General features: G+C 46.7%; 1 protein-coding gene across 2 annotated transcripts in view; it reads left to right on the plus strand.

The window, feature by feature from the left end:
* LOC309392000 (glycerophosphodiester phosphodiesterase domain-containing protein 5-like) overlaps positions 1–24,837 on the plus strand; it is a 125,342-nt gene that overhangs the window by 69,841 nt on the left and 30,664 nt on the right. For both annotated transcript variants that reach the window (XM_081952878.1, XM_081952879.1), the window contains exons 3-8: positions 3,198–3,301; positions 7,119–7,212; positions 9,249–9,308; positions 10,536–10,634; positions 11,891–11,984; positions 15,937–16,082. In XM_081952878.1, coding sequence (XP_081809004.1) covers positions 3,198–3,301; positions 7,119–7,212; positions 9,249–9,308; positions 10,536–10,634; positions 11,891–11,984; positions 15,937–16,082 — 597 coding nt within the window. The remainder of the gene's footprint in view (positions 1–3,197; positions 3,302–7,118; positions 7,213–9,248; positions 9,309–10,535; positions 10,635–11,890; positions 11,985–15,936; positions 16,083–24,837) is intronic.

Raw genomic sequence — 24,837 nt, forward strand, 5'->3', positions numbered from 1 at the left:
CTAGAGACTGTCAGAGGGCGGTGCCCAGGAGTAGGTCCTTCTCTGTGGCGGGTCCCACCCTTTGGAACGACCTCCGCCCAGACATCAGGACAACAACCGATCTCCGCTCCTTCCGCAGTAAACTGAAGACACACCTGTTTCGGCTAGCCGGCCAGGCATAATCTCGACCACTGTTCCACCCCTTGGTTAATTTTAATTGTCAGTGTTAGCTTTTAAACTTTTATTCTTATTGGGGTTTTAACTTCTCTGATTATTGTATTTATTTATTTTTACCTCCTTCTTTGTAGTCCGTAGACCGTTGCTTGTGTACGTCGCCCCGAGTCCCTGTGGGGAGAGGGGGCGACTAATAAGTCTGATAAAATAAATAAATAAATAAATAAATTTTACCTTTACCTTACATGCCAGTTGCCAAGTGTCTTGAATTTTGATTATGTGACCATTGGGATGCTTGCAACGGTTGTAAGTGTGAAAAATGGTCATAACTTCCTTGTAACTTTACCCGGTTGCTAAAATACGTCGCCGTACGTCAAGGGCTACCTGTAATTGGTAAGCTGGGAGCAAAGAGAGCCTTCCTCCAGGTAAGGTGGAGAATTGGGAAAAAAATTAGATTCCTTTTAACGCAGGGGTGTCCAAACTTGGAAACTTTAAGACTTGTGGACTTCAACTCCCAGAATTCCCCAGCCAGCCTGGGGAATTCTGGGAGTTGAAGTCCACAAGTCTTAAAGTTCCCAAGTTTGGACACCCCTGTTTTAACGTGTTATTTATTTTTATTGTGTTGCCTTGTATTTTGTTTTTTGTTTCGTTTTTTAATTTCATTTTATATTTTCTACTATTATTTTATTTCTCTTCTCTGTTTGGGTCCGTAAGGAATTTTGGCAAAAGGAAGGCCGCATTTCTTGCAACTCTTCCACTTCTTAGGCGAAATGAGTGACCGAAAGGGCAGAGAGCTGGCAAATTTATGAGCTCGTAAAACTGCCCCTCTTATATTGGGCCCAAGAATTATTGTTTCCTCGAGTCAAAGTTCGGAATAAATGCTGGCTTTGGGGTTTGCGGTGCTAAGACATGCCTCTCAGTTCTCGTTAATTTTATCCTTTTTTCCCTTCTTCTAATAAAGGCTGAGGCCTCTGTAATAACTGCAAGAGAGACAGGGGATATGAAAGTTTGTAAAAGATGTACAGAAGCTGGGATGAGCAGGCTGGAGTTGATGGTTTGCTGGTAGCTGGCCATCAGCAAGGACCTTTTGAGATTGAAGGAAAAAAGTACCTGTGTTTCCCCGAAAATAAGACAGGGTCTTATTTTCTTTTGACCCCTTGAAATAAGCGCTTGGTCTTATTTTCGGGGAGGTCTTATTATTTTTGAGGTGCAGGAGGCGGCGAGCGTGGTCACCTCATGGCTGCTGCTGTGTTGCGATATTTTTGGGGAGGACTTATTTTAGTCCATGCGCTCAAAAGCTCGATTGGGCTTATTATCCAGGGAGGTCTTATTTTTGGGGAAACAAGGGATTATATTCCGTTCTATTGTCCTTGCTTTCTCTGTTTTTTTTAAATAAAAATATTTAAGGGAAAGTTCATCAAAGGTGATTAAAAAAACTTAAGAACTGATAAAAAAAGAGAGAAAGAGAAGAAAGGGAGAAAGAGACGGAGAAGAAAGACAGACGTACCAAAAGGAAAGATAAAAAGAAATCGAGGTCGCTTCCGATTTTCTTCGAATGCAAACACAAGCGTAGTAATACAATTATCTCTCTATAGTTACAAAAGGAAAAAGACCTCTGCCTTTTTTTCGGTTTATCTACAGGCAGTCCTCAACTTACAACCACAATTGAGCTAAAAGTTAATATTGCACAGGGAGAAATTTGTTCATTTTGTCCCCTTTTACAACTTTTGTTGCCACATTTAAATCACTGCAGTTGTTAAATTACTAACACCGTTGTTAAGTGAAACTGGCTTCCCCCTTGATGCTACTTGTCAGAAGATTGCAAAACATGATCCTGACCGTCATAAATACGAGTCAGTTGTCAAGGATTCGAACGTAAATCCAGTGGCCATGGGGATGCTGCAACAGCCATAAATGTGAAAAATGGTCATAAGTCACTTTTTTCCATGCCAGTGTAACTTCAGATGGTCACTAAATGAACCGTTGTAAGTTGAGGATTTCCTGTACATGCTTGGCTGAAGAAATGCTCCGTTAAGTTTTGCAATTTTTATAAACCTTTAGACCAGCGATGGTGAATCTTTTCGGCACTGGGTGGCCAAACCAGACCGCGCATGCATGCATATGCCCACACCGGAATGCTGGAGACCCAAAGACCAGCTGACTAGTGTGCATGCACGCGCCGGCCAGCTAGTCTTCGGGTTTCCTGCAGGCGCATGCTGAAGACCAGAAGACTGGCATGCGCATGCTTGGTTTTTGGCTGTTTTTGACAGTTTTGGGGACGTTTTCAGGCTGCATTTGGCTGTTTTCAGGCCATTTGTCTGGCTGTTTTCAGGTTGGTTTTGGCACAAAAAGGATCTGAAATGACCCAAAAATAGCCTGGGATTTGGCCATTTTGGGGGGCATTTTCAGGCCATTTTTCGGGCCCTTTTCAGGTTGGTTTTGGCCCAAGAAACAGCTCAGATAAGGCCTGAAATCGGCCCAAAAACAGCCTGGGTTCTGCCCATTTGTGGGCCATTTTCAGGCCATTTTTCGGGCCGTTTTCCGGATCTTTTTGGCCGAAAAAACAGCCGAGAAAAGGCCTGAAAATGGCCCACAAAATGGCCTGGGTTTTGGGGGCCGTTTTCCGGCACTCCAGCGCCCGCAAAGACTCGCTTGCCAGCGCGCATGTGCGTAACAGAAACCAGAAGAGCCACTGGTAACGGCGCAGGTGTCCACTGAGAGGGCTCTGCCACCGGTCACCATCACAGCTTTAGATCTTCTCGACAACTTTAAGATGGGTGGACTTCAACCCCCAGGATTCTCAGCAATGGTCAAGCTGGCTGGGGAATTCTGGGAGTTGCCAAGGCTGGCAGAAAAATGTCTAAAAAATGTAGGCATTATATATTTCTTAGTTCTAAGTCAAGACGCTGGAGATTGAAGTTAAAGGGAAAATGTTGGAATAGAAACAGTTTGAATGTACAGCATTAAAACCCATCACCAGGCCTGCCTGTTGTCAACTAATAAATTTTTTCTCTCCCTTTTTGTGTGTTTGTGTGTCTTCACAGTGGGAACGCCTCTGGTTCTTAATCCTCACCTTTTCTTTCTTCCTGACCCTGGTCTGTTTCTATTTCTGGTGGGAAGTTCACAACGACTACAATGAAATCAACTGGTGAGTGAAAAAAGTGCTAACCACAACTCTCATTGTGCAGTGCCCCCTTCGCCAACCTGATGCCCTCCAGATGTGGAGCTCTGGAAAGGAGTTGGGAGTGGAAACCTACCACCCTCACCTCATCTGGTGAGACCCTGCCTGAAGATGTTGGTTAAATTGTGGGGTCCTTGGTGCTCTCTGAGCTTGGTGGTTTTCTTGAAGACGTTTCATGACCCAACTAGGTAACATCATCAGTGCTGGAAGGGAGGGGAGTATACAGAGGGGAGGATAAGGAGAATGGGGAGGAGGGGGAAAAGGAGGGGGAAGAGGAGGAAGGGGAGGATTGTGGGGTCCTTGCTGCTCTCTGAGCTTGATTGTTTTCTTGCAGCCATTTCATGACCCAACTAGGTAACATCATCAGTGCTCAAAGTGCTAATTTACCGAAGCGGTAAATAACACCCCAATCAATGAACCACCAACAGACAACCAAACAGTAAACAACAGCCTAATCAAGGAACTACCAAGAATACCAACACTGACAGGGCAAGCCATTAGTATATAAAAAAATAAGAGCAAACCCCACTCCCTTCTAGTCTGATGATGATGTTATCTAGTTGGGTAATGAAACGTCTGCAAGAAAACAGCCAACTCAGAGAGCACCAAAGGCATCACAGTTCTCCTCCTCCTCCTCTTCTTCTTTCTAGCACTGATGATGTTACCTAGTTGGGTAATGAAACATTCGCAAGAAAACCACCCAGCTCAGAGAGCATCAAGAATGCCACAGTAATAAAATAATTAAAATGCTTGTTCAGTAGATCTGGGTTGCATTCATAATCAAGCTGATACATACATACATACATACATACATACATACATACATACATACATACATACATACATACATACATACATGAATAGGAACAATGTGCAAAGATTTCTGTCTCAGGGGATTTGAGCTGGAAAAGCAGGAGAAACTGTACACAGCATTTAAGTTCTTATCCACAGCAGGTGCCGAGTCTCCTTTCCTTAAACCTATTCCCATTCGGACTACTGCAGCACCATTTCTATAGGGCCAACCCTTGAAGAGTGTTTGGGATATGTCAGGGATGTTTTTCCAGTTTTGACTTTGTTGACATTGTCAGCCGTTCTGGGAGAAATGATGTTGACTGCCCTTTGGCCCAAGGGCACAATTCAATGTGATGGTTGAGCTTGTAACTATGCAGTCATAAAATTCCACCGGATGCAATGTGTAAATTCAGAATTTCCGGAGCGCAAATACAAAAGTCTTTTTATTATTATTACGTTTTGTTTAATTCTATAAAATGAATTAATTACTGAAACACATTAATTAACTGACACGCATTAAAGTCCAGTCAGCATTCTGCATTCCAAATTCAGAATTTCAGGAGCACTACCTTGAAAGTTTTTTTTTATTGTTAGTTTTTTAAATTCTATAAAATTGGTTTTTTTAAAAAACTGAAACGCATTAAAAGTCCAGTCAGCATTCTGCATTCCCTCGTTCAAACATTGCAGATTCAGAAATTCAGGAGCGCAAACATGAAAGTCTTTTTATTATTATTTTTTAAATTCTATAAAATGAATTAATTACCGAAACGCATTTTAATTACTGAAACGCATTAAAGTCCAGTCAGCATTCTGCATTCCAAATTCAGAATTTCAGGAGGACAGAAACGAAAATCTTTTTATTTTATTTTATTTTTAATTTTATAACTTTTTTTTTTTTTTACTGAAACGTAATTAAAGTCAGCAGTCTGCATTCTGCATTCTCTGGTCAGAAAAACTCACCGGACAAACTCCCTGACCTAAACAGTGTTAAAACATCCTCTACAAACAGCAAGGATTACGTTCTAAAAAAACAAGATTATCTGGAGGAAATGCCCCTGTGAAAAGCTGGCATCAAATAATTAGAGTGCCAATGGAAGAAAACAGAATAATTTGCATTTTTAATGAAAGGTTCTTAAAGCAATTTGTGTTGACGCTGCTGTAAATTATTGCCTGATTCCAGGTGTTGTGCATTTATCAGATTTTAAATGATTTTAACAGGCTTTAAAGATTGTTGTTTTTATATTCGCTCATCCTAGGGAGAGAGAATTTGGATCTGTAGAGAGAAATACAAGGGCAGGTAGTCCTCAACTTACCCCCATTCATTTAGTGACCAAAGTTACGACAACACTGACAAAAGTGCTTTATGACAATTTCTCACACTTAAGACTGTGTTTTATAGTCACATAACCAAAATTCGGACGCTTGGCAACTGTCTCGTATTTATGACGTTTGCAGCGGCCAGGGGTCACTTCACCCCCTTTGGGGGCCTTCTGACCAGCATTGGGGGAATCCAGATTCACTTAACAACCTTGCTAACTTACTAATTGTTGCTAACTTAATAATTGCAGCGATTCATTGAACAGCAAGAAAGGTGGTAAAATGGGGAAGATGTAATTTAACAAAATGTTTTGACCTCAGTTGTGGTCGTAAGACGAGAACTAACTGTACTGACCTATTGACACAAACATTTTGGGGTTGCTGGGGTCCCCCCCCCTTTTTGTTTTAATAATTCCTGATCTAATTTTATAGCCCGTTTCCCCAAAAATAAGACCTCCCCGGATAATAAGCCTTTTGAGTGCATGCAATTAATAAGCCCTTCCCTAAAATATTGCAACACAGCAGCAGCCATGAGGTGACCACGCTCGCCGCCTCCTGCGCCTCAAAAATAATAAGACCCTCCCCGAAAATAAGGCCAAACGCTTATTTGGGGGGTGTCAAACGAAAATAAGACCCTGTCTTATTTTGGGGAAAACACGGTAGTTTTTGAACTTCCTGTGCTAACCGATCTTGACGTGGCTCAATTCCCCAACCCTGTCAGGGTCGAGTTTAGAATGGGCAATTTATTTCAATTTAAAATAATTTGGAGGCTTTAAGGCAGCCTGAAATTTTGCCTTCAGACTGATATAAGGGAGAATCAGCATTTCTCAAGCTTGGCCATTTAAAGACGCAGGGACTTCAACTCCCAGCATCCCCCAGATTAGCTAACCGATTATTATTAGAGAAGGCTCTTTGCAAGTAGGGCTACATACTGGCTGGGGGAATTCTGGGAGTTGAAGTCCACACGTCTTAAACGTTCTCAGGATTGAGAAACGCTGGTCTGTCTAGGCCAGAGTGGGGGACTGTGGCCCTTTTATGACTTGTGGACTTCAACTCCCAGAATTCCTGAGCCAGCATGGCTTTTATGACTTGTGGACTTCAACTCCCAGAATTCCTCAGCCAGCATGGCTTTTATGACTTGTGGACTTCAACTCCCAGAATTCCTGAGCCAGCATGGCTTTTATGACTTGTGGACTTCAACTCCCAGAATTCCTGAGCCAGCATGGCTGGCTCAGGAATTCTGGGAGTTGAAGTCCACAAGTCATAAAAGGGCCATAGTTCCCCAGCCCTGATTTACCGTGTTTCCCCAAAAATAGGACCAGATCTTATATGAATTTTTGCTCCAAAAGACACATTCAGGGCTTATTTTTCAGTTAGGGCTTATTTTTGGGGAAATACGGTACTAAATTCATCCAGCTGGCTATCCTAACTGGGGCTTATTTTTGGGGTGTGGCTTATAATGCTAGGTCTTATTTTCCAGTTGGGTCTTATTTTCAGGGAAACATGGTAGGAGGTAGGAAAATTCCTGCCGTGGGCAGGGGGTTGGACTAGATGACCTCCAAGGACTCTTCTCATCCTGTCATTCTGTGATTTATTTTATCGGCTAGATCTTTCCTGGCATTAAAGTGATTGCATTTAATCCTTTTTTTTTTAATTCCCTCCCTTCCCTCTCCAGGTTTTTATATAATAGAATGGGATACTGGAGTGACTGGTCCATTCCTATACTGGTTACGACGGCTGCTGGTTTCACTTACATCACAGCTTTATTGGTAAGTTTTGAACCCAGGATCCCTGTTTTTGTGAAAGGTTACTTGGTGGTCTGATATTTGCTTTCTGAATAGAATAGACCAGCTTTTGTTCTCGCAGAAGACATTTTCATTGGAATTTTAAGTAGGGGGATAAAGTTTTTATTTGGATAGATTTTAAAGGTAGGCCTTGACTCAAATCGAGCCCAAAATTTTCATTATGAAGCTAGATAGGCATTGAGTTTTGCCCCATTTTACGGCCTTTCTGGCCGCTAAGTGAATCAATGCAGTTGCTAACTTAGTAGCACCGTTGTTAAATGAATCTGGCTTCCCCATCGACTTTGCTTGTTGGAAGGGCGGGGAAAAAGTGATCACATGATCCAGGGACACCGTAGCTGTCACAACTACAGGTAGTCCTCGACTTACAACTATTTAGTGACAGTTCGAAGTTACAACGGCACTGAAAAAAAGTGACTTATGATCATTTTTCACACTTACGACCATTGTGGCATTCCCCCTTAAGGGTCTTGCCATTTATATTCCGATGCTTGACAACTGACTCACATTGATGACGGTCGCATTGTCCCGGGGTCACTTCGATGGGGAAGCCAGATTCACTTAACGACCGTGTCACTAATTCAAGAACCGCAATGATCCCCTTAACAAACACGACAAGGAGAGTTGTAAAACACTCACTTAACGAATGGTCTCGCTTAGCAACATAAATCTTGGGCTCAATTGTGTTCATAAGTCGAGGACTTCCTGTACATGGCTGCCAGTCGTTGGTATTTTTGATCACGTGATCACAAGACTGCGGTCTGGGGAATGGCTCAGGACCTAGATACCTGCGGGATCGTATCCTGCCCCATACATCCGTGCGACCAATTCGCTCACACAGAGAGGGCCTCCTCCAGGTGCCGTCCACCAGACAGTGCCGGGGGGAGGCGCCTAGGAGCAGAGCCTTCTCTGTGGCGGCCCCAGCCCTGTGGAATGACCTCCCCCCGGATATTAGGGTTACCTCTGACCTCCGCGCCTTCCGTGTAAAGCTCAAGACCCACCTTTTCCAAGTAGCTGGCCTGGCTCAACCATAGTTTGATGATATCGCTCCTGACGGGTTTTTTAATTTTGTGATTTTATTTAGGGGATTTTAAACTGTGATTTTAATTGTTTCCATCCATCTGTCTACCTCCTCCACGTATATGTCTATTTTGTGTATGTATTGTCCATATTTGTATTTTATATGTTTTTTATTGTACGCCGCCCCGAGTCCTTCGGGAGAGGGTGCGGCTAACAAATAAAATTTTATTATTATTATTTATTATTATTATTTTATTAATGCTGGGAGTTGAAGTCCACCCATCTCAAAGTTGGGAAACACTGGACCTCGACTGAATTTAGCGTCAACGTAGAGATTATCCTTCTGAATGGAGTCGATCTTGATTGTTCTACAAACAATCAATACAATACAATAGTAGAGTTGGAAGGGACCTTGGAGGTCTTCTAGTCCAACCCCCTGCCTAGGCAGGAAACCCTATACCGTTTCAGACAAAAGATCAGATCAAAGTCAGGTTACTCTAGGAAGCCGGAAATGTACCCCAGAAGAAGCCATGTTGAGAGACATGGCCCAGAAAACCACATGGAAGTTTCCTTGCATGCACCAGGACAGGGGTCAGCAACCTGCGGCCCTGGAGTCTCATTGTGGCCCTTTCCTCCCTCTGCTGCGGCTCCAATGTGCAACACTCGCTGGCAGGTGATTCGTTGAGGTTTTCAACCCCCGGTCGGCCACCCGTGGATAAATCCAAGCAAAGAAAAGTTTCAGAAGAAAGCAGAACGTTTAATTCAACAATTGTGGCCGCTCCGGAAACAGTCAGGCACGGGAAGGGTTTTCAGAGTTTTCTTTTCTGCGGGGAACGGATCCAAATGGCTCTTTGAGTGCTTTAAGGTTGCCGACCCTCACACCAGGCGTTGAGCTGGACTTCAGTTTTCGTTCTTCGAAAGAACGCCAAAGCGCCTCCCTGAATTGAGTAATAAATGTGGTTTTTTTTCTCCCTTGTTTCCAGATTTTAGCCCTTTGTCACATAGCTGTAGGACAACAGATGAACCTGCATTGGATCCATAAGGTGGGTTTGGGTCTGATCTGTGACAGAGCTTTTGTGACAGAGAGAGAGTCTGGGGAACGCTCACAAAATGGCTGAGGAAGTTGGTGTGGCCAGTCATAAAAGTCATTTTCCTAAAGAATGAGTTCTTTATCAGCTTTCCTTCACTTTCTCTTCCTCCTCCTCCTCCTCCTCCTCCATTTTCTCCTTCCCCTTTTTCTTTCTCCTCTTCTTCCTCTTCCTCCTCTTTCTCCTTCTCTCTCTCTATCTCCTCTTCCTCTCCCTCCTCTTCTTTCTCTTCATCCCCTTCTTTCCCCTTCTTTCCCCTCTTCCTCCTCCACTTCCTCCTCCACTTCCTCTTCTTTCTCTCTTTCTCCTCTTTCTCCTCCTTTCTCCTCCTCCTTTCTCCTCCTCCTTTCTCCTCCTCCACCTCCTCTTCTTTCTCTTCCTCCTCCTCTTTCTCCTCCTCTTTCTCCTCCTCCTATTTCTCTTCCCTCTTCTCCGCCGCCGCCTCCTTTTTCTCCTCCCCCTTTTTCTTTCTCCTCTTCTTCCTCTTCCTCCTCTTTCTCTTTCTCTTTCTCTATCTCCTCTTCCTCTCCCCCCTCCTCTTCTTTCTCTTCATCCCCTTCTTTCCCCTCTTCCTCTTCTTCCTCCTCCACTTCCTTCTCTTCCTCCTCCACTTCCTCTTCTTTCTCTCTTTCTCCTCCTCTTTCTCCTCTTCTTTCTCCTCCTCCTTTCTCTTCCTCCTCCTCCTCCTCTTTCTCCTCCTCCTCCTCCTCCTCCTCCTCCTCCTCCTCCTCCTCCTCCTCCTTTTCTTCTTCCTCTTCTCCACAGCTAAAGGATCAAGATCCAGAAGTGGGGATATCCCTTGTGAAATCTCTCTTGCAAGAGAAGTTCTCATTTCTGCATCCTGAGCCGCCCAAAAATTTCTGAACTTCTGGCTGTGACTTTCCCTAAAACTTTCCCACCAAACCCAACAAGACTCTGATAGCAGCTTAAAGATCAACAGCTCTTATCTCATGCTCTTTCTTTCATCGCTCCAGGAGTCATGTCCAAATGGCAGGTGTTAAAGTGTTTGTGAGAATGTGCATCCTTCCAAACCCATAAGCACGCTGACACCCCCCCCCCCGAGAACCTCTGTTTGACTGGCCTGTGAAGCCGAGAGGTTGCACATTGCAACCTCTCGGCTTAAGATCCAGCCATCAATCCTAGTGGCTAAATAGAATAAACTCTCTTTCGCTTGCATTTCAGATTGGGCTAATCACTACCTTGATCTCGACGGTTGTTACAATGAGTTGTGTAGCCCAGTTGTGGGAGAATGAATGGGATATGGTGGTGATATCATTGCAGGTAAGTGTTATTTAATCTCCCTCACACAAACACACCAAGATGGCAAAAGCCAAACAATATAGTGCATTCTTTTGCCCTAAATTTGATAATGGCTACAAGTAGTTCTCAACTTATGACCTACATTTCTGTTGTTGTTTTTTATGCACAAATAATACAAACAGTACATATACAACTGAATACAAAAATAAAAAAGAAAGACAAAAGAAAAAAGGGGAAAAAACACATATTACATTGCCCTTCTACCCATCCCCCCCTTTTATTTCTTAGATATAGGATATATTTTAATTGTGCCCTTATCCCCTCCAAAACAACATATATTCTTGAATAGGTTTATTCTCTTTGCCTTCCACCAACACTGTTTTGATAAAATCCCCCCCATATTTTATTATAATTATTTGCTTTAATCATCCCTTTTTAAAGTTTAATTTATGTTGTCAATTTATCACTTGTTGCCATGCTCCAAATTTTATCATACCACTCATTTCTTTGAATATCCCAATTTCGTCCCCAATATTTAGCCATCACTAATCTATCTGCCATTATTAAATTTACAATCCATTCCATATTTTTGTTTCATTTATATCCTGTTTTTCCACCAGCAGCAGTAATGCAACCCTCGCTGACATCTCTAGATTTACATTGAACGGTGCTCTAATTTCTCTAAACATGGCTGTTGTTAAGTGAAAAGAGAGTACAGGCAGTCCTTGACTTGCAACGGTTTGTTTAACGAACATTCGAAGTTACAATGGCACTGTAAAAACTGATTTATGACCTTTTTTCACACTTACGACCACTGCAGCCTTCCTACGATCATACGATCAAAATTCAGACACTTGGCAACTGACTCATATTTATGACTGTCGCAGCATCCAGGGCGGGTGTGGGGGGTGTCATGTGATCCTATTTTGCGACGACCCGACATGCAAAGTCAGTGAGGAAGCCCGCTTCATTTAACAACCGTCTTACTAACTTATCCACCGCAGTCCTTCCCTTAAGTATTGCAGCAAGAAAGGTCGTAAAACATCGAATTTCATTTCGTAAATGTCTCACTTAGCAGCAGAAATTTTGGGGCTCAATTGGGGTCGTAATTTGAGGACTACCTGTAATGGAAAACCACTTTTAATTCCCTGCAGCTTTTGTAGAACTGCCTCTTGGATCCCGTTTTTTTCCGGGTTTTTTTGCGTGTTATTAACTGTTCAGGAGGTCCCAATTGCGATCTTACTAATGGTTTGCAAATCATTTCTGTCCCACCGTAGGCAACTGCTCCTTTTCTGCACCTCGGAGCCCTCGTGGCGGTCACGGCCCTGTCGTGGTTAGTCTCCGGGCAGTTTGCGAAAGCCGAAAGAGCCAGTGAGTAGAACTTCCTTCCTATGCAGCTGGGAAAATGGAATAACAAACAAGTGTAGTATCCTCACCACTTATATACCGCTTCATGGTGCTTTCCAACCCCACTTAGCAACAGGAAATTGGGTTCTCAATTGTGGTCGTAAATTGAGGATTACCTGCAGATATCTTTGCGTCTTGAAATCCTTTTTTTCCCTTTTTAAAGTCTGAGATTGACAAGCAGACAGAGATCTGCGCCTGATTAAATCCTAAACTTTCCAAACGGAACAATCGGAAGCCAGTATCCTACTGCAGTGTTTCCCAACCTTGGCGACTTGAAGTCCTGTGGACTTCAACTCCCAGAATCCCCCAGCCAGCATAGCTGGCTGGGGGATTCTGGGAGTTGAAGTCCACAGGACTTCAAGTCGCCAAGGTTGGGAAACACTGTCCTACTGTATATGACAGAAGAGAATTGCGGATTTTCAATTTTCTCCGTTTCTTTTTCGTTCAGTTGTCAGTAAGCCGAAGAGGATACGGCTTTGCTTCTTGCCTTATTGAGTTTTCTCCGTTCGTACGATGCCTTTTGGGGAATTACATTCTGTAGTCATAAGCCCAGCTGTAGTTTGGATAGATGAGACAACGTCGCGCAACCTTGCTTCCGAAGAAGACCTCCAAGACCTGCAAAGTTTTCCTAGAAAAACCTTTGCTCCGTAGCAACACCGAGATCAGATAAAGTTGAGGAGGACGAGATGCTTGGAGACAAGAATAGGCAAGCTAGAGGCAGGCCTTTCAACATTTAGTAAATTAAAAGCAGCAGATCTAGCACTTCGGTTGCCATATTAAGTCTCGCTGTCGTAAGCACTCTCGGCTGCCCCTGGCCAGTTGCTGTCAACCCTAATTCCCTGTAATTCTTAATTCAGACAGTCAGGACTGGAGCGGAAATGAAGTGTTTGGGTGTGAGTGGTTTTATTTTGTTTTTAAACCGCATTAGCAAGCCTAAGGTTTGCAAAAGCCTAGCAGGTTTCAAGAGAAAGATTGATGGAGCAAATAACAACAGAAGTAAAAATAAAGCATGAATGGTCTGGGACTTCTCTGCCTTTGGCATAGTTGCAGAGCACGGAAGGGGAGGGCCTTGGTGCGCACTCTGAGCTTGTTGGTTTGCTTGCAGACGTTTCGCTACCTGACTAGGTCATATCACCAGTGCTGATGAGTGTAGGATTTGCGCCTCACACTGATGGTGTTTCCTAGTTGGGTAATGAAAAGTCTGCAGGAAACCAGCAACCCCTGAAAGCATCAAAGACCCCACAGTTCTCCTCCTCCTCCTCCTCTCTGGAAACCCCACTCCTTACTAGCACTGATGATGTATCCTAGTTGGGTCATGAAATGTCTGCAAGAAAACCACCAAGCTCAGAGAGCACCAAGGACCCCAGAGTCATTCTCCTCCTCCTCCTCCTCCTCCTCCTCCTCCTCCTCCTCCTCCTCCTCCTCCTCCTCCTCCTCCTCCTCCTCCTCCTCCTCCTCTCCATAAATCCCAACTCCCTCTAGCACTGATGATGTATCCTAGTTGGGTCATGAAATGTCTGCAAGAAAACCACCAAGCTCAGAGAGCACCAAGGACCCCAGAGTCATTCTCCTCCTCCTCTTCCTCCTCCTCCTCCTCCTCCTCCTCCTCCTCCTCCTCCTCCTCCTCCTCCTCCTCCTCCTCTCCATAAACCCCAACTCCCTCTAGCACTGATGATGTATCCTAGTTGGGTCATGAAATGTCTGCAAGAAAACCACCAAGCTCAGAGAGCACCAAGGACCCCAGAGTCATTCTCCTCCTCCTTCTCCTCTCTGGAAACCCCACTCCTTACTAGCACTGATGATGTATCCTAGTTGGGTCATGAAATGTCTGCAAGAAAACCACCAAGCTCAGAGAGCACCAAGGACCCCAGAGTCATTCTCCTCCTCCTCCTCCTCCTCCTCCTCCTCCTCCTCCTCCTCCTCCTCCTCCTCCTCCTCCTCCTCCTCCTCCTCCTCCTCTCCATAAACCCCAACTCCCTCTAGCACTGATGATGTATCCTAGTTGGGTCATGAAATGTCTGCAAGAAAACCACCAAGCTCAGAGAGCACCAAGGACCCCAGAGTCATTCTCCTCCTCCTCCTCCTCCTCCTCCTCCTCCTCCTCCTCCTCCTCCTCCTCCTCTCCATAAACCCCAACTCCCTCTAGCACTGATGATGTATCCTAGTTGGGTCATGAAACATCTTCAAGAAAACCACTAAGCTCAGAGAGCACCAAGGACCCCAGAGTCGTCGTCCTCCTCCTCCTCCTCCTCCTCCTCCTCCTCCTCCTCCTCCTCCTCCTCCTCCTCCTCCTCCTCTCCATAAACCCCATCTCCTTCTAGCACTGATGATGTATCCTAGTTGGGTCATGAAACATCTTCAAGAAAACCCCCATGCTCAAGAGAGCACCCAAGGGCCTCACAGTTCAACCCTGAGCTACAGAGATCCTCTTTTCTTGGAACGTAAAGTTAAATGTGGACCATTCAGCATTCAAGAGGTGTTGGGTAACAGGAACCAAGCGTGAGATAACCAGGACGAGAATAATGCAATCTGCTAAGCTTAGGGACAGGGAAGAGTAAGCAAAGGTCGTTGTTATAAAAACAGCAGCACGGAAAGAGTTCAAACTACCCTCTTAGCAAACAAATTGTGAAGGGAATTACAGACAGTCCTGGACGCCTGAGCACGGTTGAGCCCAAAACTTGCATTGCTAAGCAAGAAGGTCGTTAGGTGCATTTTGGCCCATTTTACAACTTTCCTTGCCGACAGTTGTTAAGTAAATCGCTGCAGCTGTCAAGTTAGTTGTTCAGTGAATCTGGCTTCTCCCCCCCTCCCGCCCCCATGACTCTGCTTGGCAGAAGGTCGCAAAAGGACCGTGGGGCCCTGCAACCGTCATAAATACGAACCAGTTGCCAGTTTTGATCACGTGGGCATGGGGACGCTGTGTGAAAAACAACAGGGCTGTTGTAATTCCGAACGGTCACTAAATAAATGGTTGTAAGTCGAGAACTGCCTGATCACAATCTACGATTTCTTGGACATGATCTCCATGCAGGGAAGGATTACCAGGAAGTTTCTCTCCTGCCCGAGATAATGGCTTGTTCTTCTTTTCAATTCAATCCTTGGAAATCAGTTTCATCTTTTCCTCTTGTTTTTTGGCAGCTGCCAAAACTAACACAAACCTCGGCTGTATAAATAGAGGCGTAGAATCAAAATTGTGTGAAGTATTATTATCGCTTTATAAAGCCTTAGTAAGGACACACCTGGAATCCCGCGTCCAGTTTTGGTCACCGCATTACAAAAAAGATGTTAAGTGCAGAGAAGAGCAACTAGGATAATTAAAGGCTTGGAGAGTAAAATGTATGAAGAGCGGCTGCAGGATTTGGGTTTGGCTAAGTCTGGAGAAAAGAAAAAGGAGTAAGGGGGACATCATAGCAGGATTCCAATATTTGAGGAGTTTCCACAAAGAAGAGGGGGTCTCAAAAGCACCCAAAGGCAGGACAAGAAACAACAGATGGAAACTAATCCAGGAGAGAAGCAACCTGAAACTTCCTAGCAGGAAGAACAGTTAACCAGGGGAACTACTTGCCACCAGACATTGTGGGTGCTCCCATCACTGGGGTCATTTCAGGAGAGATTAGACAGCCACTTGTCTGCAATGGTATAGGATCTCCTGCTTGTGCAAGGGGTTGGACTAGAAGACCTCCTAGATCCCTTCCCACTCTGTTAATCTATATGGGCTACATGCTCACATAGGTAGCAGAGATGGAGATAGGCCTTAGGATGCAATTTTATTGAACGCCATTACTTCATTCGAAATCAAGAGTGTTTTGTTTTCTTGGATTGTCTAGCTTGAGCAGGGGGTTGGACTAGAAGACCTCCGGGGTCCCTTCCAGCTCTATTCCAATCGATTGAGATCTCCCATGTTTCTTCCCTCCAGCTTCCCAGCTGCTGATGCTTGGGACCTATTTTGCAGTTGTCCTCGGACTGTACCTGGTCCCCCTCACCTTCTCCTCCCCATGCCTCATGGAAAGGAAGGACCTGGGACCCAGACCTGCCGTCCTTGGCCACCGCGGAGCCCCCATGGTAGGTAGGCCTCTTTTTCACTCTGTTCACACACACAACACACACACACCAGTTTTAAGCACAGATAATTGAACACCATATTCGACCACATATTGTTTTATATCTTTAACTAGTTTATCAAAAGACAAATGAAAAGAAAAAGAAAACAATGGGAAAATATTTAAATTTAACAGCTGGATATTTAAATTTAACAGCTGGAGCATGGGGGAGGAGTTGTGCGTTGAGCCAGAACACCTAGTTAGAGTTGATTGGTTGGTGAGATCTGGGCGTGAGGCAATCTGCGCCGTGATTGGTTGCTGTGGGTGTGAAGGGGAGTTTCCCTTTTTCCCCGCCTTTTTTTCTTCGGTGTCCCCTGTAATTTACCTCATGATGTTCCTTCTGTGTTGATTTACCTCACGATGCTCCTGTTTGCCTGACTATTTGCTTTTATAGAGCTCAGAGGCAGGTTCGCCCCGGTAGGTAGTAACTCGGCCGCCCACCTCTCCGAACCGGTTCTATTGACCACTGTAGGAGCCGCCATCTTGTTTTTTGGTTCTGTGCATGAGCATCAGGCAGCGGACCGGCACTGAAAGAATCCGGAACCCACCCCTGATAGAGATGTAAAATATCTTTATTTATATAGAACAGTGATGCCGAACCTTTTGTGGCTCGTGTGCCAAAAGTTGGGGGAGTGCAGGGGGGTCATGCGCAGGTGTGCCACACCCATAATGGTATGCGCACGACCCCAGAGCACATGCGGGCACAACCAGCGCTTTCCCCCCCCCCCCATTTTTAGTATGGTTTTTTCGCCCTCCCCAGGCTCCAGAGGCCTTATAGGAGCTGGGGGAGTGCAAAAAGAGCCTCCCCCGTCCCCCCCCCAGACAGTGGCGTAGCGTGGGTTGTCAGCACCCGGGGCAAGGCAAGTAATTTGCGCCCCCTAACCCGTGGCAACCCACGCTACGCCACTGGACTCGGGACATGAAGGGAGCTCTGAAGCAGCCGTCCTCCTTAGCAAAGCTCGCAGCGCCCTCTATAGGCCCGAAGCAGAATCATTTTCTTCCCTCGGTTCTGGGAAAATAGGAAAAGGAAAGCCGCCCGAGGTCTTCACTTGCTCTAATTTAAACGTATCGCGTTATTAACGTCCCTCGCCCTGCCCAGCAGTCTTCAAGAGACCCAGATCTGCAGAAGAAAACTTTGGCCCTCTTTCATGCTCTCGACCCCGGGGAAGACCTGCTCGCGTCTCTTTTGTATTAAACGTGGGAAGCGTTCCTCGGCTTCATTCAATTCAAATTCAACCTTGAAATACATGCAAGTCAACAGCAGAGAGCTGCGAGTGCGAGCGCGCCCCCCCCCAGATGTTGCGCCCGGTGCGGCCGGCCCCCCCTGCACCCCCCACGCTACGCCACTGCCCCCAGAGGCCCTCCGGAGGCTTCAGGAGCTTCCCTGAAGCCTCCAGAGCGCAAAAAAACGGCCCTACAAGCAAACGAGAAGTTCAGGAACAGACTTCCGGTTTGCTCATAGGGCCGGTTTTAACCCCCCGGAGCCTTCAGGCGCCTTCCGGAGGCTTCTCTGAAGGCTCAGGAGGATGAAAAACAACCTTATGTGCAAACCGGAAGGGTCATTTTTTGCCCTCCGGAGCCTTCAGGGAAGCCTCCGGAAGGCTCCGGAGGGCTAAAACTGGCCCTAAGAGCAAACCGGAAGTACGTTCCTGAACTTCCGGTTTGCCAGTAGGGCTGGTTTTTCGCGCTCCAGAAGCTTGAGGGAAGCTCCTGAAGCCTCCAGAGGGCAAAAAATGGCCTCAAAAGAAGGCCAAAGCCAGCTGGCCAGTGCGCACATGCACGCTGGCCAGCTGACAGGGCAATGCCTCGCGTGCCCGGACAAATGGCTCCGCGTGCCATAGGTTCCCCATCACGGGTATAGAATTTGTATCGGCGTCTACAACTCCATTTGGACATCTGTTACGCAAAACCCCAACTTTTTAGTTGTACATCATAATATATACTGGCCATTTCTGTAACAACAGATCTCTCTCTAAATCAGCAAAACTCAAAGTTTCATTCTTTTTTTTCCCCCCACCTCAAGCACAAAGTCCCCAAAAGTAGAAACAAAATGAACTGAATTTTTTTTTCTTTAATCAAAGCAGTCGATCTGGCTATCTCTGCTAACTCCACTCATTTGTCCATTACGAGAATCAAAGCATCCTTCCATTTTTGTGCATAAAGTAATCTTGCTGCTGTCAACATATGTAACATCAAAGTCCCAATTTTTTCTCTCCCCCCCCCCACCCCGGAGCTCTTTGTCCATTAAGCCTAAAAGAAAAATATCTGGTTACCTTTAAGAATCTCCTGTATTAAGATGTGAATCCCACTCCAGTGTTCGTTTGCTTTAATCACATGTCCACCATAAATGGTACAAAGTTCCTTCTTTACAATTTACATTTCCACATATTGACCGTCTCATGTGGGGCGTCCATGCGGAGATCTGAAAGTTTAATGAAAGCTCCCCAAGGATTCAAAGAAAAAACACAATCCGTTTGCCTCCTGAAAAAAGCACCTTTGGAACAACCCTGACCTGGATGACGGAGAATCTCTACAGACTTTGAGCTTCACAATTTGGGATGAAGACCCTTGGAATGGGGTGGGAGAAGGAATGGATTTCCAGAGAGAGAGAAATGGCAGACTACAGGAACCATTTGCACCACTCAGGGGACCCTGAGGACACAGATAAAACCTCCAAGTGGCCTCAAGGACCCCCTAAAAGGATGCAAATGACCAGCTGTCTGCAAGGAGAATCCTTCCATTCCTCACTATCCAGTCAGAGCTGAAGAAGCTTCTTGGATGAGAAGCAAAACGTCTTCAAAAGAAAAAAACAAGAAAGTCTAGTTTGTCTCTTGAAAAAGCACCTTGCAAAAGGCAATAGCTGAGATCCCCTGCCACAAGGCCTTTATATCATCAAATATCAACATCTGGCTTTCCCTGGTCCTTGGCAAGGACTCGTGAGATAGCTAAAAATGACAAATCCAGTTTAAAAATCTGGTTAATTTCGAGACCAACCCTAAAATCTCGCAGAGCTCCCAAATCAACGGAAATAGTAAATTCTTGTGTTTGCTTTGTGTGGTTTTTTTTTTGTTCCTTGAGTATGCGGACAGTTGTCTCATTGTTACTATTTCCCCTTACAATAGCCCCTTGTTGTAGGAATGAGAAGAGGAAACGCCGAGTAGGATTTACACTGAGTAATTCCTTCATATCCTCTCTGAAATGAAGGTAGTCCTCAACTTACAACAATTCACTTGCTGACCGCTCAGAATTACAGTGGCACTGGAAAAGTGACTTAGGATGCCTTTTCACACTTAACAACCACTGCAGCATCCCCAGCGTCACTTGATCGAAATCCAGATGGTTCTTATTTATGACCGTTGCACTGTCCTGGGGTCATGTGACCCACCTTTTGGGGACTGCTTGTCAGACGTGCCTCCTTCAAAATTCAAGAAAGGACAAATTAACTAAAAGAAATTCAGGGAAAAGAAGAGACAGAATATTATCAGATATGGGGACTGAGTATGAAGTGCCAACAGCGAAAGTAAAGCAAGATCTGAGACTAAAGGGCGTGAAATTGTACATATCAAAAGTTTACCCAAATCCCTCCCCCTAACAACCTTGTCAGACGTGCCTCCTTCAAAATGCCCAATCTCCAGCCCCCAAGGATATCATGTGGGGTGCATCTTCAGGTGGCCTCTTCCATCTGGTATGTAGAGACGGTTGACCTTGGCCAGACCTAAACAAGACCATTCAGCATGCACAGAAGATGGTGAGAACAAAACTCCCTCCTCGTCCCGAGATATCTCCTCCTGCACGATTCCCCTCCCAAATTACCGAAACTCACTCCCTCCCCCGTTTCTATGGCCGCCGATAGCAAGCGAGCTCTATAGAGGCTTGACTCCAAGCAAAGTCAACGGCAAAGCCAGATTCGCTTAACCAATCGTCTTTATGAAGGTAATGACCTGCAATGATTCGCTTAAGAACTGTGGCGAGAAAGGTGGTAAAATGGGACAATTTTCTCTATTTTGATCACATGACCCTGCATCGGTCATTAAGGGAGAAAAATCGTTCATCTTTTTTTTTCCAGTAGTTGCGATTTCGAACAGTCACTAAACGGGTGGTTGTAAGTTGAGAATTACCTATAATGGCGCAGTGGACACTTTGAGGAATTAAAATGGAGTTTTCCGCGCTGGAGCCGGAGCGGATGGGGAGCTCAGAAATCAGCCTCCCTCCGCCTCCCGCCCAGTCTATAACTCAGCCGCTTCGTTGGGTTTCCAATTAAGTGATGCAAATCTTGTCCTTTTGCAGGGAGCTTTTAACGGGGCGAGATGGCAGACGGCAGGCTTCAGAGAGCCCTGAAGTCTTTTCCCATTCCCTCTCATCTAAATCCCCTTCCTTTTAATGGGTTAAAAAAAAGGGCATTTTTGCTGCTTAGGGCAGAGGACAATTAGTGAGAGGCTCTTCCTGCATTTAATTGACTGTAATCCTTCCAAATTTAGAAGATGCCTTTATTAGTTTTTTTTCCATTTTGGCAGTGGGAAAAAAAATCCTGATTATTATTACTTTCTTACTATGGTTGGTATCTGTGCATCCATTTACATACGTATATACACAGGACATAGTTCTCGACTTACAACGGTTCATTTAGTGACCGTTCAAAATTACAACCAAAAAAGCAACTTGTGACCATTTTTCGCCGTTACGCAGCATTCTTGGCAGCATCCCCTTGGTCACGAAATTCAGATGCTTGGCGAGTGACTCGTAGTGAGTCGGTCACTGCAAGTGTCTTGGGCGGGGTGTGTGTGTGTTGTCACGTGATTTCCCATTTGGGGACCTTCTGACCAGTAAAGTCAATGGGGAAGGCAGATTCACTTCGCCATGGGTCACTGTCTTATTAACTGCAGTGATTCACTTAACAGCTGTCTCGCTTAGCAACAGAAATGTTGGGCTCAATTGTTGTAAGTCGGGAACGACCTGTATGCACATATACATACATGTGTGAGTGTGTGTAGATGGATGGATGTTATAGAGATGGCTGTTAGATGAGAGAGGCAGTTAAGAGGGATGATGGATGACGGATTAGAGAGAGAGAGAGAGAGAGAGAGAGAGAGAGAGGGACAAAGATGAGATGGAGAGAGAGAGAGAGACAGAGAAATAGGGGGAGAGAGAGAGACAAAGATGAGATAGATGGAGAGAGAGATATAGAGATGACTGTTAGATGAGAGAGGCAGATAAGAGGGATGATGGATGACGGATTAGAGAGAGAGAGAGAGAGAGAGAGGGACAAAGATGAGATGGAGAGAGAGAGAGAGACAGAGAGAAATAGGGGGAGAGAGAGAGACAAAGATGAGATAGATGGAGAGAGAGATATAGAGATTTATTTATTATTTATTTATTATTATTCACACTTATAGACCGCCCCCTCTCCCGGAAAGGACTCGGGGCGGTGTACAGTCACTAAAATACATTCTAAAATACATACATAAACAATTAAATTAATACTGGTGAAGGAGGTTATGAGACTGTAATCGAATAATAAATGTTAAAAGCCTATAAACCCTTAAAACCCAATTAAAATAAATAAATCCCGGGAGGTAAAACTAAGACGGTGCCAGGCCAGCTGATTGAAATAGGTGAGTCTTTAACTTTTGCCGGAAGGAGCGGAGGTCGGTGGTGGTTCGAATGTCTGGGGGGAGGTCGTTCCAGAGGGTTGGGCCCATCACAGAGAAGGATCTACTCCTAGGTGTCGCCCGCTGGCATTGCCTGGCAGACGGCACCAGGAGGAGCCCCTCCCTGTGTGAGCGGATAGGTCGCAGGGACGTGTGTGGTAGGATGCGATCCTGCAGATAACTAGGTCCTCTGCCATGGAGCGCTTTAAAGATGGTAATCAATACCTTGAAACGCACCCGAAAGGCTACAGGTAGCCAGTGCAGCTCGCGCAGGAGAGGTGTTACGTGGGAGTAACGAGTGCTTCCCATAATAACCCGCGCGGCTGCGTTCTGAACCAGCTGCAGTCTCCGGATGCGTCCCAAGGGAAGCCCCATGTAGAGAGCATTGCAGTAGTCCAGGCGAGATGTCACCAGCGCATGAGTGACCGTGCGCAGGGCACTCCGGTCCAGTAGGGGGCGCAATTGGCGCACCAGGCGAACCTGGTGGAATGCCCCCCTTGCCACGGCTGTCACATGGTCCTCCATTGACAGCCGGGCATCAAGGAGGACACCCAAATTGCGCGCCCGCTCCACAGGGGACAACTGTTCGCCCCCTATGGCCAGCGATGGAGTCAGCTGGCTGAACCGAGGTGCCGGCAACCACAGCCACTCGGTCTTGGAGGGGTTGAGTTTGAGTCTGTTGTCCCCCATCCAGACCCCGACGGCCTCCAAACACCGGGACATCACTTCGACAGCCTCGTTGGGGTGGTTTGGGGTTGAAATATACAGCTGAGTATCATCAGCGTAGAGGTGGTATTCAACCCCAAAACCACGGATGATCTCACCCAGCGGCTTCACATATGCGTTGAACAGGAGAGGCGAGAGGACCGACCCCTGTGGCACCCCACAAGTGAGTGGCCTCAGGGACGACCTCTGTCCCCCTGTCAACACACATTGCTTCCGGTCAGAGAGGTAGGAGCCGAACCACCGCAAAACGGTGCCTCCGACTCCCATCCCCTCCAACCGGCGCAATAGGATACCATGGTCGATGGTATCAAAAGCCGCCGAGAGATCTAATAGGACCAGGATAGAGGAGCAACCCCTATCTCTGGCCCTCCAGAGATTATCGACCAACGCGACCAAGGCTGTCTCGGTGCTGTGCCCGGGTCGGAAGCCGGACTGGCGTGGGTCTAGATAATCGGATTCGTCTAGGTGTCGCGGGAGCTGCTGCGCCACCACATTCTCAACAACCTTCGCCACGAAGGGAAGGTTGGAGACTGGACGATAGTTAGCTAGCTCCATTGGGTCGAGTGAAGGCCTCTTGAGCAAGGGTCTCACCACCGCCTCTTTCAAGGCGGTTGGTAAGTAACCCTCACCCAATGATGCGCTCACCAGGCCCAGGAGCCAGCCTCGTGTCACCTCCCAGGCTGCCAGTACCAGCCAGGAGGGGCACGGGTCCGTTAAACAAGTGGTGGGTCGCAGCCGTCCACGCAACCTGTCCAAATCCTCGGGGGCAACAGAGTCAAACTCCTCCCAGAGTGGTCTCTCAAGACTCGCTGTTGGCGGCTCGTCTGGTCCACTGACGGAGGTCCACCCGCTCCGGATCTGATCGATTTTGTCCTGAAGATATTCCCCAAACTCCTCTGCTCTACCCTGTAAGGGTGTCTCCCGCACCCTCTGCGATAGAAGGGAGCGAGTCACCCTAAACAGGGCGGCAGGGCGGTTATCCGCGGACGCAATAAGAGCAGCACAGTGTCTACGTTTGGCCGCTCTTATTGCCACAAGGTAAGTCCGCAAATAGGCTCTTACCTGTGTTCGGTCAGATTCGGAGCGTGAGGACCTCCACCTGCTCTCTAGACGTCTCCTGTGGCGCTTCATCACCCTAAGCTCCTCAGTGAACCAAGGAGCCCGGGTGGGTCGATGCCGCAGGAGAGGTCGCAAAGGCGCAACCCGGTCCAAGGCCCCAGTCGTCGCCCTATTCCAGGCAATCACTAGGTCCTCGGAGCGGGAGCGGGACAAGGCTACAGGAATTGGCCCAAGCTCCGTCTGGAATCTATCAGATTCCATCAGGTGCCTGGGGCGGTACCAGTTTATAGAGTCTGGTTCCGCCTCCTCGCGGTGGGGGATAGCGCCAGGGAAGTCCAGCCGGAGGGATGAGTGGTCTGACCATGACAGGGGCGTGATAACTAAATCCCCTATTCCCAGATCACTCGTCCACTGTTCAGATACAAAAATGAGGTCCAGTGTATGGCCCCCTTCGTGAGTGGGGCCCTGCACTAATTGGGTCAGGTCCATGGCCGTCATGGAAGCCATGAACTCCCGGGCCACCTCGGAAGCCGCTCCCATCGACGGCAAGTTAAAGTCCCCCATGACCAAAAGTCTGGGAGTCTCAACTGCCGTCGCTGAGATTAGCTCGAGGAGCTCGGGCAGGGCTGCTGATGCATAGCGAGGAGCCAAGTATACAATCAGCAAGCCCCACTGCCTCCCTGGGCCCCAGTTCACACCAAGGGACTCACACCCGGGTATCTGAGGAACAGTGAACTCCCTCGGCTCTAAACATTCCCGCATAACCACCGCCACCCCTCCACCCTTACCCAGGGCCCGAGGCTGATGAAATGCACGGAAACCCGGTGGGCACATTTCCACGAGGGGTAAACCACCCTCGTGGCCCAACCAGGTCTCCGTTATCCCTGCAAGGTCTAGCTCCCCCTCTGAGATCAACTCATTAATGAGGGGGGCCTTGTTGGTGACAGACCTTGCGTTACAAAGCATCAGCCGCAGGCCCTGGCTCTGTATGACCTGTCCACCTAGACTGCAGGGGTTGGTACAAGCGACCGGGCGTAACCAACAGCCACGGTCTCCCAACCGACCTTGAGATCTTATCCTGTCCTCGCATCCCCTCCTCCCCGCGACCGTTGTAATAGGGCAACCCTCTGCTTTAGTGACCTTTATATTCCCCCCCTCCACCGCATCCCCATGACTGTTAGATGAGAGAGGCAGATAAGAGGGATGATGGAGGATGGATTAGATAGAGAGAAAGAGAGAGAGGGACAAAGATGAGATAGATGGAGATAGAAATGATGAGAGAAG

The sequence above is a fragment of the Natrix helvetica genome, assembly GCF_964273705.1.
Source record: "Natrix helvetica genome assembly, chromosome: 4".
Lineage (NCBI taxonomy): Eukaryota > Metazoa > Chordata > Lepidosauria > Squamata > Natricidae > Natrix > Natrix helvetica.